The 14,432-nt window shown below is 42.0% G+C and overlaps 1 protein-coding gene across 1 annotated transcript in view; it reads right to left on the bottom strand.

Moving 5' to 3' along the window:
* The window catches only part of LOC118767230 (neuroendocrine convertase 2-like), a 48,665-nt gene extending 34,769 nt beyond the window's left edge, over nucleotides 1-13,896 (bottom strand). Inside the window, exons 1-2 of the mRNA XM_036511501.1 lie at nucleotides 13,849-13,896; nucleotides 9,704-9,895 (exon numbers count right to left, since the gene is read on the bottom strand). Coding sequence (XP_036367394.1) covers nucleotides 9,704-9,895; nucleotides 13,849-13,896 — 240 coding nt within the window. The remainder of the gene's footprint in view (nucleotides 1-9,703; nucleotides 9,896-13,848) is intronic.
* Nucleotides 13,897-14,432: the final 536 nt, after the last annotated feature.

The raw sequence follows: 14,432 nt of genomic DNA, 5'->3' as shown, positions 1-14,432 counted from the left end.
TTCGGATGGTGCTTTTTACGTGCCACCGACACGGAAGCCAGTACAAGGCGGCACTGGCGTCGGCCACGATTCGGATGGTGCTTTTTACGTGCCACCGACACGGAAGCCAGTACAAGGCGGCACTGGCTTCGGCCACGATTCGGATGGTGCTTTTTACGTGCCACCGACACGGAAGCCAGTCGAGGCGGCACTGGCTTCGGCCACGATTCGGATGGTCCTTTTTACGTGCCACCGACACGGAAGCCAGTCGAGGTGGCACTGGCTTCGGCCACGATTCGGATGGTCCTTTTTATGTGCCACCGACACGGAAGCCAGTCGAGGCGGCACTGGCTTCGGCCACGATTCGGATGGTGCTTTTTACGTGCCACCGACACGGAAGCCAGTACAAGCGGCACTGGCTTCGGCCACGATTCGGATGGTTCTTTTTACGTGCCACCGACACGGAAGCCAGTAGGCAACCGGCACTGGCTTCAGCCACGATTCGGATGGTCCTTTTTACGTGCCACCGACACGGAAGCCAGTACAAGGCGGCACTGGCTTCGGCCACGATTCGGATGGTGCTTTTTACGTGCCACCGACACGGAAGCCAGTACAAGGCTGGCACTGGCTTCGGCCACGATTCGGATGGTGCTTTTTACGTGCCACCGACACGGAAGCCAGTACAAGGCGGCACTGGCTTCGGCCACGATTCGGATGGTGCTTTTTACGTGCCACCGACACGGAAGCCAGTACAAGGCGGCACTGGCTTCAGCCACGATTCGGATGGTCCTTTTTACGTGCCACCGACACGGAAGCCAATACAAGGCGGCACTGGCTTCGGCCACGATTCGGATGGTGCTTTTTACGTGCCACCGACACGGAAGCCAGTACAAGGCGGCACTGGCTTCGGCCACGATTCAGATGGTGCTTTTTACGTGCCACCGACACGGAAGCCAGTACAAGGCGGCACTGGCTTTGGCAACGATTCGGATGGTGCTTTTTACGTGCCACCGACACGGAAGCCAGTACAAGGCAGCACTGGCTTCAGCACGATTCGGATGGTCCTTTTTACGTGCCACCGACACGGAAGCCAGTACAAGGCGGCCACTGGCTTCAGCCACGATTCGGATGGTGCATTTTACGTGCCACCTGCACGGAAGCCAGACACAGGCGGCACTGGCTTCGGCACGATTCGGATGGTGCTTTTTACGTGCCACCGACACGGAAGCCAGTACAAGGCGGCACTGGCTTCGGCCACGATTCGAATGGTGCTTTTTACGTGCCACCGACACGGAAGCCAGTACAAGGCGGCACTGGCTTCGGCCACGATTCGGATGGTGCTTTTTACGTGCCACCGACACGGAAGCCAGTACAAGGCGGCACTGGCTTCATCCACGATTCGGATGGTCCTTTTTACGTGCCACCGACACGGAAGCCAGTACAAGGCGGCACTGGCTTCGGCCACGATTCGGATGGTGCTTTTTATGTGCCACCGACACGGAAGCCAGTACAAGGCGGCACTGGCTTCATCCACGATTCGGATGGTCATTTTTACGTGCCACCGACACGGAAGCCAGTACAAGGCGGCACTGGCTTCAGCCACGATTCGGATGGTGCATTTTACGTGCCACCTGCACGGAAGCCAGTACAAGGCGGCACTGGCTTCGGATGGTGCTTTTTACGTGCCACCGACACGGAAGCCAGTACAAGGCGGCACTGGCTTCGGCCACGATTCGGATGGTGCTTTTTACGTGCCACCGACACGGAAGCCAGTACAAGGCGGCACTGGCTTCGGCCACGATTCGGATGGTGCTTTTTACGTGCCACCGACACGGAAGCCAGTACAAGGCGGCACTGGCTTCGGCCACGATTCGGATGGTCCTTTTTACGTGCCACCGACACGGAAGCCAGTACAAGGCGGCACTGGCTTCAGCCACGATTCGGATGGTCCTTTTTACGTGCCACCGACACGGAAGCCAGTACAAGGCGGCACTGGCTTCGGCCACGATTCGGATGGTGCTTTTTACGTGCCACCGACACCGAAGCCAGTACAAGGCGGCACTGGCTTCGGCCACGATTCGGATGGTGCTTTTTACGTGCCACCGACACGGAAGCCAGTACAAGGCGGCACTGGCTTCGGCCATGATTCGGATGGTGCTTTTTACGTGCCACCGACACGGAAGCCAGTACAAGGCGGCACTGGCTTCGGCCACGATTCGGATGGTCCTTTTTACGTGCCACCATATATATATATATATACACACACACACACACACACACACATATATATATATACGACAGGCTTCTTCGAGTTTCTGTCTACCAAATCCACTCACAAGGCTTTGGTCGGCCCGAGGCTATAGAAGAAGACACTTGCCCAAGGTGCCACACAGTGGGATTGAACTCAGAACCCTGTGGTTGGTAACCAAGATACTTATCACACAGCTACTCCTGTACCTATATATATGTATATATACACAGACACGCATATATATATATGTATTTATCTTTTATTTTGTTTCAGCTCACGAGCTGTGGCCAAGCTGGGGCACCGCCATTCAGTGTTGCTACATGATTTTACTTCACGAATGCTTTTTAGCAATTGCCATTTGGTGCATGAGAGAGTTCGATGCAGCTGCCCTCATCTGCACCTCCTGCCGTGAAGTTGGTTCATCTGGGACACCTGACAGAAAGAGATCCAGTTTTATTTTAAACACATCTGCATCCACCCCATGCAGGTCTCTTAGGTTCTTCGGGAGGATATTGAAGAGCTGTGGGCCTCTGAAGCCCAGGCTATCACAGTATCTTATCCTACATCTTGATGGAAAATTTGGAGTCCTTGGCACTATGCAGTGGCACCCAGTTCTAGTATTTGTGTAACTCTCAACGCCAAAGTTTGGGACAAGTCCTATATATATATGTGTATATATAAATATATATATATATATACATGAATATACATTTATATATAAGGAATTCTTGAACGGTATATATATATAAACACACAGTCATTAAAACATATATCAGGAAGAAGCACACTTAAGGAATAGAGCAGTAATTATTAAACAAAAAGTTAAATATATATACATAGGTATATATATATAATATATTATATAATATATATATATATATATATATATATTTACATAAATATATATTTGATTAATGGGACAGATGGAAGATGGAAGATATGAAATGAATGGACAAAGAAATACATGTGCATGTTTGTACACGTACATGTGAAGCGCTTTCTTTCCTTGTCTGTTTGTCTGTCAGTTGGTCAATTTATATCTCATAAACATATTCTTCCAACTTTTTTTCTCCTAGTTATTATAGTCATTAGAATACTGCTGTGCTCAGGCCTTGTCTTCAAGAGTTTCCATTGGTTGATCAGCCGTATCAACTCAAGCGCTCATGCCAGCCCAGAACTTTAATTTGTCAATACGTGTATACATATATTCTTCTACTCTTTTCCTTGCCTCAGTCATTTATTTGACTGTGGCCATGCTGGAGCACCGCCTTTAGTCAGGACTTATTCTTTGTAAGAATTCTATCTGTCTCTTTTGTTGAACCGCTAAGTTACAGGGATGTAAACACACCAGCATTGGTTGTCAAGCGATGTTGTGGGGGGGGGGACAAGCACAGACACACAAACACACACACATATATATACATATACAGCAGGCTTCTTTCAGTTTCCATCTACCAAATCCACTCACAAGGCTTTGGTCGGCCTGAGGCTATAGTAGAAGACACTTACCCAAAGTACCAAGCAATGGGACTGAACCCGGAACCATATGGTTGGTAAGCAAGCTACTTACCACACAGCTGCTCCTGTGCCTATGATACACATATGGTATACATATAATATTTTACTCTTTTCCTCGTGTCAGTCATTTATTTGACTGTGGCCATGCTGGAGCACTGCCTTTAGTCAAACAAATCGACCCCAGCACTTATTCTTTGTAAGCCTAGTACTTGTTCTATCTGTCTCTTTTGCTGAACTCTTAAGTTATAGGACATAAACACACCAACATAGGTTGTCAAGCAAAAGTGAAGAGAACAAACACAGACACAAAGGCACACACATACATAAATATATATATATACATATATATATGTATATGTATGACGAGCAAGGGTTTAGTCAGCCCAAGTCTATAATAGAAGACACTTGTCCAAGTTTGACACAGTGGGATTGAACCCAGAACTATATGGTTGGGATGCAAGCTTCTTACCACAGAGCTATGCCTGCGCCTATATATGTGCATATTTGTATATCTGCACATAATTATAATGATACGAACTACTGCATTAATCCTCCCTTCTAAACATATCTAATATGTATGTACCCATGGATATGTTTGTGCAGAAATATATACGTGTGTGTGTGTGTATATATATATATTATATATATATATATATATATGTATGTAGGTTAATCCAAACGGGAAAACAGAAAAAACAACACGTGGAACAATTACAGTATTATTATTATTAGGCGCTCAGGAAAATGGAAGAAGGAGGGTATGACGTTTCGAGCGGAGCTCTTCGTCGGAAACATAGGAGAAAGAAAGATCCCGAGACGGGAGGACAGAGGAAAAAAAATTGCAGGTAGTCTTCACGAGGTCACATACTAAAAAGACGGAAGTGGTAAAAAAAGAGGAATATGTATGTATGTATGTATGTATGTGTGTATATATATGTGTGTTCCTCATGTATATACAGTTTCATTCTTACATAACTAAAATAATCTTAAGATATATTGATTTTATAAATTACAATATTACTCCTCTTCTAATAACTTTCTCATATCTCTGTTTATATTTTATCTAATATGAATAATATGATGCATCTAATAATAATAATAATAATAATAATAATAATAATAATAATAATAATAATAATAATGATAATAATAATAATAATAATAATAATAATAATAATTGTTTTGTCTTGGTATAAAAGATGGGCTACAACAAATATTCTGATCAATACCACAGATTTGCTTGTCAGTTGTTTGACCTTAACCAGTTGAGCATGTCCCTTGGTGGCTGACGATATGTGCATCTCTGATCTGGAGCGGAAGTAATTGGGGAGCATCATAGCCATGTGTTGAGAGGGATTCTTTGGGGTTTGAATAATTCACCTCTGGAAACATTGGGTGTTTTGTTCAACATCCTTAAACAACCCTTATTCAGGGACCTTTTGGGCGGGATGGGCTACTTGACCAGAAGAAAATTCTAATTGGGCCCCACCTGCATAGTCATGTGCTGTTTATCTTGATATGAGATCACCATGTCACGCACGTATGGTTGTGATGCATGTGCCTGGTGTACCCTTATCAGACGGGTAGTCATGATGGGTATACTGGGCTTCGTATATTTTACCACAGTGTCACTTTGATGGCATGAACTGCTCTCTCACTCAATAATAATAATAATATTTATTTGATTCATTTGTATGCATATACATGCACATGTGCACATACATTTGAGAGTAGGTATTTGTATTTATGTATATTTATGTATATGCATATGTAAAAGTATGTATCATCATCATCGTTGTTTAATGTCCGCTTTCCATGCTAGCATGGGTCGGACGATTTGACTGAGGACTGGCAAACCAGATGGCTGCACCAGGCTCCAATCTTGATCTGGCAGAGTTTCTACAGCTGGATGTCCTTCCTAATGCCAACCACTCCGGGAGTGTAGTGGGTGCTTTTGTATGTATACATGTGTGTATTCATATCTATAACTTAACCTTATGTACTTTCTAAAATCTCTGATGAAGCCTAGAGTAACACCCAAGTACCTCAATTTCATCTACTAATAACTTCAGTCTACTGGAGGGATAAAGGTACAATGAAGTATTTTTACCTCTTGGTTGAAACAGCTGTAAGATATTTTCCCAATTTATATTCCTGTATGTTATATATTTTAGTAATTACTGGTATCTTTATATTTTTATATGTAAAGCATAATATGTTATACATGTATGCATATTGTTATAATTGTCTTTTAGTAAATAAATAAATAGACATAATATAATGTCTAAAAGTTGATGAATACCACCTATTGATCCCCTCCATTTTCTTATTGCTCTACATATATATGTACATATTTTATATATATATATATATATATATATATATATATATATATATATATATTGTTGCATCTTGCGAGAGTTATACCAAAATGAAGTTTGTGGTGTGTATATATGTATGTTTGTATGCATGTGTCATTATCATCATCATCGTTTAACGTCTGCTTTCCATGTTAGCATGGGTTGGATGGTTCAACTGGGGTCTAGGAAGCCAGAAGGCTGCACCAGGCTCCAGTCTGATCTGGCAGTGTTTCTACATCTGGATGCCCTTCCTAACGCCAACCACTCTGTGAGCGTAATGAGTGTTTTTACGTGCCACTGACATGGGTGCCATTTGCGTGACACCAGTATCTGTCATGACTGTGATTTTGCTCAGCTTGATGGGTCATCTTCTCAAGCACGACATAATGCACTCTTAAAACTGCTGGCCTTGTGCCAAAATTTGAAACAAATATTTTTGTTATTAGTAGGGCAGTGGTATTTCGCCCATCACTACACTCTGAGTTCAAATTCCACTAAGGTGACTTTGCCTTTCATTCTTTCAGGGTCAATAAATTAAGTACCAGTTGTGTAGCGTGGTCGATCAAATCAACTAGCCCCCTTCCCCTAAATCTCAGGCCTTGTGCCTATAGTAGAAAGGTTATTAGAAGGGCAGTGGTATTTCACCTGTTGCTGTGTTCTGAGTTCAAATTCCGCTGAAGTCAACTTTGCCTTTCATTCTTTTGGGGTCAATAAATTAAGTGCCAGTTGTATACTGAGGTCGATCAAATTGACTAGCCCTTTTCCCCAAAATTTCAGGCCTTGTACCTATTGTAGAAAGGTTATTAGTAGGGCAGTGGATTACAAATTAATTGGAATATCAGGCAAATAATAATATATAATAATAATGAAATTATTGTATACAGTGCTCAGGTGCACCACAACTTGTTAGAAAGTGCGTATAGAGTATATGCAGTAATGTACAAATGTCTGGAAAGCGAACAATGTATGAGTCAGATACATGTTTGTGTGTGTATGGAGGGGAGAAAATCAGGTGTAGTGTTGGCGAATCTCAGGAAGCATGGAAGTTTTGAAGGATGCAGTGCTCCGACAACTAACAACTGATGCCGGCAGTTTGTTCCATGCTTCAGCGTGAAAAAATGTTTCCGAAAGTCATGGGAGCTGTGCTGTTTTCTGACTTTGTAAATATGCCCACGGGTGTTAGATGGGTGGAGTTTGAAAAGGTGCTCAGAGTTATTGTTAGTAACTTCCCTGTCCATGCCCAGGGAAGTAAGGCACCCAGGGAAGTAAGGCGTACTTAAATTGCAAAGAAATGAAGAAGAAAATGGGGTGATCTGTCAAAGACAAGTGAAGAGTCTGAGAGCAGTGAATTGTTAGAAGATAATGGACTGGCAGATGGGAGAGCGAACTGGCAGAAGAGGGTGAAGTGGAAGAGGATGATGTATTGGCAGTGAAAAATGCAGGGGCAAGTGCCATATAGACAAGCACCTATATCAGTGCCACCTGGAAAAGCACCCATGCTGGTGCCACATATAAAACACCCGTGCCAGTTCCACCTATGAAGATCCTTGCCAGTGCCACTTAAAAAGCACTGAGTACACTCTGTAATGTGGGTTGGCATTAGAAAGGGCATCCAGCTGTAGAAACCTTGCCGAAACAGACAATCGGGGCTTGGGCAGCTAACCAGCTTCTCTCAAACCATCCAATCCATACCAACATGGAAAACAGACATTAAATGATGATGATGATGATGATGAAATGAATATCATCATCATCATCATCATCATCATCGTTTAGCGTCTGCTTTCCATGCTAGCACGGGTTGGACGGTTCAACTGGGGTCTGGGAAGCCAGAAGGCTGCACCAGGCCCAAAGGAAAATCCCACCCACCCATCCATTCCAGCCACCTTGGATGATCAGGCAACTTTTCATCATTCTGTTATCCATAGAGAATAAGAAAACAAAAAAAAAACACTCGGTAAAATAAATACTAAGGTTGGTATCATTGCAGCCTTCCGGCTTCCCAGACCCCAGTTGAACCGTCCAACCCATGCTAGCATGGAAAGCGGACGCTAAGTGATGATGATGATGATGATGATGATGATGATGACATTCGAAGGCAGTGATGAGTTTTTTTTTATTAATCTCAGATGAGACCTCATCGCATAGCCCTATGTCCAAAAGCCTTCCGATAATGACCATTCCATCATTTTAATATATGCAGGGAAAATACACACACAAACACAGACACACACACATATACACACGATGGGCTTCTTTTCAGTTTCTGTCTACCAAATCTACTCACAAGGCATTCGTTGGCCTGAGGTTATAGTAGAAGACACTTGCCCAAGGTACCACGCAGTGGGACTGAACCTGGAACCATGTGGCTGGGAAGCAAGCTTCTTACCACACAACCACACCTGTGTATACTCTTTTACTTGTTTCAGTCATTTGACTGCGGCCATGCTGGAGCACCGCCTTTAATCGAGCAACTCGACCCCGGGACTTATTCTTTTGTAAGCCCAGTACTTATTCTATCGGTCTCTTTTGCCGAACCGCTAAGTAACGGGGACATAAGCACACCAGCATCGGTTGTCAAGCAATGCTAGGGGGACAAACACAGACACACAAACACACATATATATGTATATATATATATATATATATATATATATATATATATATACAACGGGATTCTTTCAGTTTCCGTCTACCAAATCCACTCACAAGGCTTTGGTCGGCCTGAGGTTATAATAGAAGACACTTGCCCAAGGTGCCACGCAGTGGGACTGAAGCCGGAACCATGTGGTTGGGAAGCAAGCTACTTACCACATAACCACACCTGTGTCTAATTAAACTTTAATATTTAGCACTCATGTTACTGAAATATCCTCAAAACCACGTCAGAGATACAGAATAAAATATTTTCTCCAATTATGAAAATGTATGACCAGTGGTGCAACATGGCAGTGGTGTGAAGTTTGCAATGAAACACAGGTGGTATACATGTGGCAGTTAATGTGTTAAGATAGCAGAATGTGAAGGCAGTGAGCTGGCAGAAACATTAGCACGCTGGGCAAAATGCTGAGTAGTATTTTGTCTGCCGCTACGTTCTGAGTTCAAATTCCGCTGAGGTCGACTTAGCCTTTCATCCTTTTGGGGTCGATTAAATAAGTACCAGTTACACACTGGGATCCGTTTGTCTATCCTTGTTTGTCCCCCCTGTGTTTAGCCCCTTATGGGTAGTAAAGAAATAAGTATTTCGTCTGCCACTATGTTCTGAGTTCAAATTCCGCTGAGGTCGACTTAGCCTTTCATCCTTTCGGGGGTCGATTAAATAAGTACCAGTTATGCACTGGGGTCGAGGTAATCAACTTAAACCCTTTGTCTGTCCTCATTTGTCCCCTCTATGTTTAGCCCCTTGTGGGCAATAAAGAAATAAGATAGCAGAATGTGATTTCAGGGAGTTCATGGGTGCCTCACATATGACATCAGCAGCTTTGACTGCAATCACCCATGAAGAGGTTCCCTCACTGGCTCATAGAAAGAGCTATGGTGAGAATCAGGTAACCAAAAATTATTTAGAGTATGCAAGAATAAGAGTGGTACTTACCAAATACCATTGTTTTGGGTAGAAGGGGTCTGTGGGTTCAGGCAACATGTTTAAACGTTTATCAACAGTCCTTAATTTTGGTGACATCTGAGGATAAACATGTACACTTCCTTCTTGTTGAATAAGCTTTGAAAGTGGTTTGAAACCACGCTTTTGTCTCACATAACCACTCTCTTGTACAGCGAATTTTACCTAAAACAAACAAAAATTAACATGAAAAAATAAAAAAAAAACAAAGATTTTTTTTTTTTAAAGAAAATATTATTTTATTCAATAATAGAAATATTAAAATTACTAAGTCTCTCTAAAAGAGAACAGCGGCAGTGTTCCCGGAAAATAATAGTTATCGCCATACTAATATGGCATTCTTATAAAAATAAGAATAAAGCTGTCCGCTTATTAGCTCCATGAGGCCATCGCCTTAAGTTAGCTATTTGATACAGTTTATATGGATACAGTTTGTGTATCAAATAGCTAACTTAAGGCGATGGCCTCATGGAGCTAATAAGCGGACAGCTTTATTCTTATTTTTATAAGAATGCCATATTAGTATGGCGATAACTATTATTATTTTATTCTTTTACTTGCTTCAGTAATTTGACTGCAGCCATGCTGGAGCACCGCCTCGAAGGGTTTTAGTTGAACAAATTGACCCCGTGACTTGCTTCTTAAGTCTGGTACTTATCCTATTGGTATCTCCTGCCAAACCACTAATAATATTAGTGGCCAGCATTATTATTGATATTATTAACTATTTACATATTTACTGCTAATGATAATAATAATATCTATATGAATATTCATTCAAATATTTACTCATTTATATATATATATATATTATATATATATATATATATATATATATATATATATATATATATGTATATATAAGAATTTTTTGCATAATAAGATAAAAAACCAAGGCTGTGTAGATATTAGAACATTTATAGATAGAAGGTCTTACAGCTGTTTCTAGGATATTTACTAATTATATCCCTTTGTCGGAGATGGTGTGAGAGGAAAAATTAAGTCATAGTTAGTTTTAGATGTGATACAAATAGAGAGTGAGGTGGATGAAAGAAAATAGATGCAAGATATGTATGGGTATTGAAGTTGTAAATCCCAAAATTCTTATATACACACACTAACATAGAATCAATGTTTGAGCCCTTTATTTGCAATATTACCGAACCTGGAACTTAACTATGGTCTATCTATAGCACTTATTCAGCATTACCTGACACCTTTGGGTCTCAATGACACCATTTTCTCTTATATTTATATATATACATGTGTGTGTGTATGTGTGTGTGTGTGTCTGTGTGTGTATATATATCAAAAGGATGTGTTATAACACATCCTTTTAATATATACACAGCCATACCAACAATCCAACATACCTACATCATCAGCTGGCACACGGATTATATGTGTGTGTGTGTGTGTTGATAGAGAAAGAGAGAGAGAGACATATATACATGTACATAAATATATAATGCATGCATACACACACACATACATATATGTCTACATATATACATGCACGTTGATTTATGTGCATATATATATTTATAATCAAATCGATGAACATCAATGGAATTTGCAGTTTTGTGGTACCAGTGCCGGTGGAACATAAGAAAACCATTCGAACGTGGCCGTAGCCACTACCGCATCGCCTGGCCTCCGTGCTGGTGGCACGTAAAAAACACCATCCGAGCGTGGCCGTTCGCCAGCCTCGTCTGGCACCTGTGTCGGTGGCACATAAAAAGCACCACCCGAGCGTGGCCGTTCGCCAGCCTCGTATGTCACCTGTGTCGGTGGCACATGAAAAGCACCATCCGAGTGTGGCCGTTCGCCAGACTCGTCTGGCACCTGTGTCGGTGGCACATAAAAAGCACCCACTACACTCACGGAGTGGTTGGCGTTAGGAAGGGCATCCAGCTGTAGAAACACTGCCAGATCTGACTGGCCTGGTGCAGCCTCCTGGCTTCCCAGACCCCAGTTGAACCGTCCAACCCATGCTAGCATGGAAAGTGGACGTTAAACGATGATGATGATATCTTTATATATAACTGCATGTATATTGAGAGAGAGGGACAGAGACAGAGAGGAGAGAGAGAGAGGAAGTGAGAGAAGTGTGAGGTGATATTATATGAAATGCCAACTTTATGTATACCTGACAATTTCGCAAAATAAAAGTGTGTGGTGAATAAATATATAAAAAAATACATTGTCAAAAGTGAAAGGACTGAATCTAACATATCACAATATTAATTTAATTCAACGAATAATGCTATGCAGCGTAAACGAATTGTCTTAGTTCACCAATTATTGTTTAGAGAACAATGTCTTATCTTGGAAGCATCTTTTGTTTCCAAAACTAAAAAATAAAAAAAAATGGAATCTGTTCTTCTATGGCTTGCTTTCCTCAAATTCACCAAAGAATAACAGAACTGGTTTGCTTAGCAACTAAAAGTAACACAATTTAATTCCCAGTGTTTTCTTAATTATAATAAAACTAACAAAATATTGAGGAACTTGTATTGGCAAATACATTTGTACTCCGAGAAATATTGATGCCAGTGATGGCAGTGTTGATGAAGATGGTAAAACAAGTATGTAGAGAATTGGCTACAAACTACAGAAGAGAGAGAGAGAGAGAGAGAGAGAGAGTGTGTGTGTGTGTGTTTGTGTGTTACTGTTCCATTAAGGTAAGATCAACAGAAAAAATGTACTCCGTCATGTGAGAGATAAATATCATTAAATGTAAATGGTATAAAAGATGTGAGCTACCGACAGTTTCTTGCTTTGAAGACACAAGTCTGGGTAGGTTTTTTCATGACATGCCTTGTATCTCTAAGCAATCTTCAGGCTCTGAGCAGAACAGATTTTGATATCATTGATATCAAAATCTATGTTACATCAAGAAGCTTATGGAATTGTTAGCATGCCAGGTAAAATGCTTATGGAATTCTGTCTGTCTTTACATTCTAAGTTCAAATTCTGGGGGAAGGGGCTCAATAAAATAGGTGCTGGTCAATCACTGGGATTGAAGTAATCAACTTACCCCTCCCTGAAATTGCTGGCATTGAGCAAAAAAATTAACATCTACGTCTGTAAAATGTTTTTCCATGTAGTAATGAAACATTTGTAACTAAAAAGTTAAAATAATACAATAAATTCTGGTTTTTGTTTTAATACAAACATAAAGACTCCCTTCAGTCATAAATGACCATGGGATTGCACTTAGAAAGTTACCCTCCGAGGACCAAGTCCTGGCAAGGTTGTTAGTAGAAGACCAGCAGTCACTCATGCATGCTAGCCTCTCCTCTCCATGCCACTGATCTTATCCAAGGGAAAGGCAAAGGGGCCGATACCGCTTGGCACCAGTGGTGTCGCAACTCATTCCTACAGCTGAGTGAACGGGGGCAATGTGAAATAAAGTGCCTTGCTCAAGAACACAACACACAGTCTTGTCCAGGAATCGAACTCACTACATCATGATCGTGAGCCTGAGCCTGATGCTCTAACCACTGAGCCATATGCCTTCACACATATCATCATCATCATCATCATCGTTTAACGTCCGTTTTCCGCGCTAGCACGGGTTGGACGGTTCGACCGGGGTCTGGGAAGCCAGGGGCTGCACCAGGCTCCAGTCTGATCTGGCAGAGTTTCTACAGCTGGATGCCCTTCCTAACGCCAACCACTCCGCGAGTGTAGTAAAGATATATAAATATATAAAGATATATAGATATATAAATACTCTTTAACAATTATATATCTGCTGCATCGGATATCTGCAATGGCCCCATAACTACCATCTCGGCTATAACCTCGGAGCCCTAATAATCTATTACAGCACTTACCTAGCGTACCTAATCATTTAGATCACCTGTGCACTAAATCCCCATATTTTGTGCATGAATACATGTAGAAATACTCCCTTCTGTCACTACCATCATTTCAGTAAGTTTACTCATGGTTCACTGAGTGTGCTGCAGTTTCGCATCACCAATCAATGCATTATTATTATTTTTTTGTTGTTGTCCTCTTCTCTGTGATACACAGCAGTTCCACATCAGTCCTCATTACTTTGTTCCAAGTGTCCATCAGTCTCTCTGTCTTCCACAGAATTCACTAACTTGGTGTAGACTGCACTTCTTCATGCAACAATGATCTTCCATGCACATCACGATTCCATACCAATTTCTCTATTACCCACAAGGGGCTAAACACAGAGGGAACAAACAAGGACAGACATAGGTATTAAATCAATTACATCGACCCCAGTTCATAACTGGTACTTAATTTATCGACCCCGAAAGGATGAAATGCAAAGTCAACCTCGGTGGAATTTGAACTCAGAATGTAGCAGCAGACGAAATACCGCTAAGCATTTCACCTGGCGTGCTAACGTTTCTGCCAGCTCGCCGCCTCACGATTCCGTACCAGCACAGCCTCCACTCTTGCACGTTACCCCTGCCTCCCCTTACACCCAGTTTTCCTTTCAGTTCATCTGTACTCTGTACTTCATGCACACTGACATTACACATCCATCAGATCCTTCATAATTCTTCTGCATTCAAAGCCCATTTCATGCACACACATTTCTCCTTCTTCTCCACCTCCTCCTTCTTCACCTCCTCTTCCTTCTTCTTCACCTCCTCCTCCTCCTTCTTCACTTCCTCCTCCTCCTTCTTTACCTCCTCCTCCTTCTTCACCTCCT

This window comes from Octopus sinensis, linkage group LG20, assembly GCF_006345805.1.
Source record: "Octopus sinensis linkage group LG20, ASM634580v1, whole genome shotgun sequence".
Taxonomy (NCBI): Eukaryota; Metazoa; Mollusca; class Cephalopoda; order Octopoda; family Octopodidae; genus Octopus; species Octopus sinensis.
The sequence above is the reverse complement of the archived record's forward strand: the minus strand, read 5'-3'. Positions and strand labels throughout refer to the sequence as shown.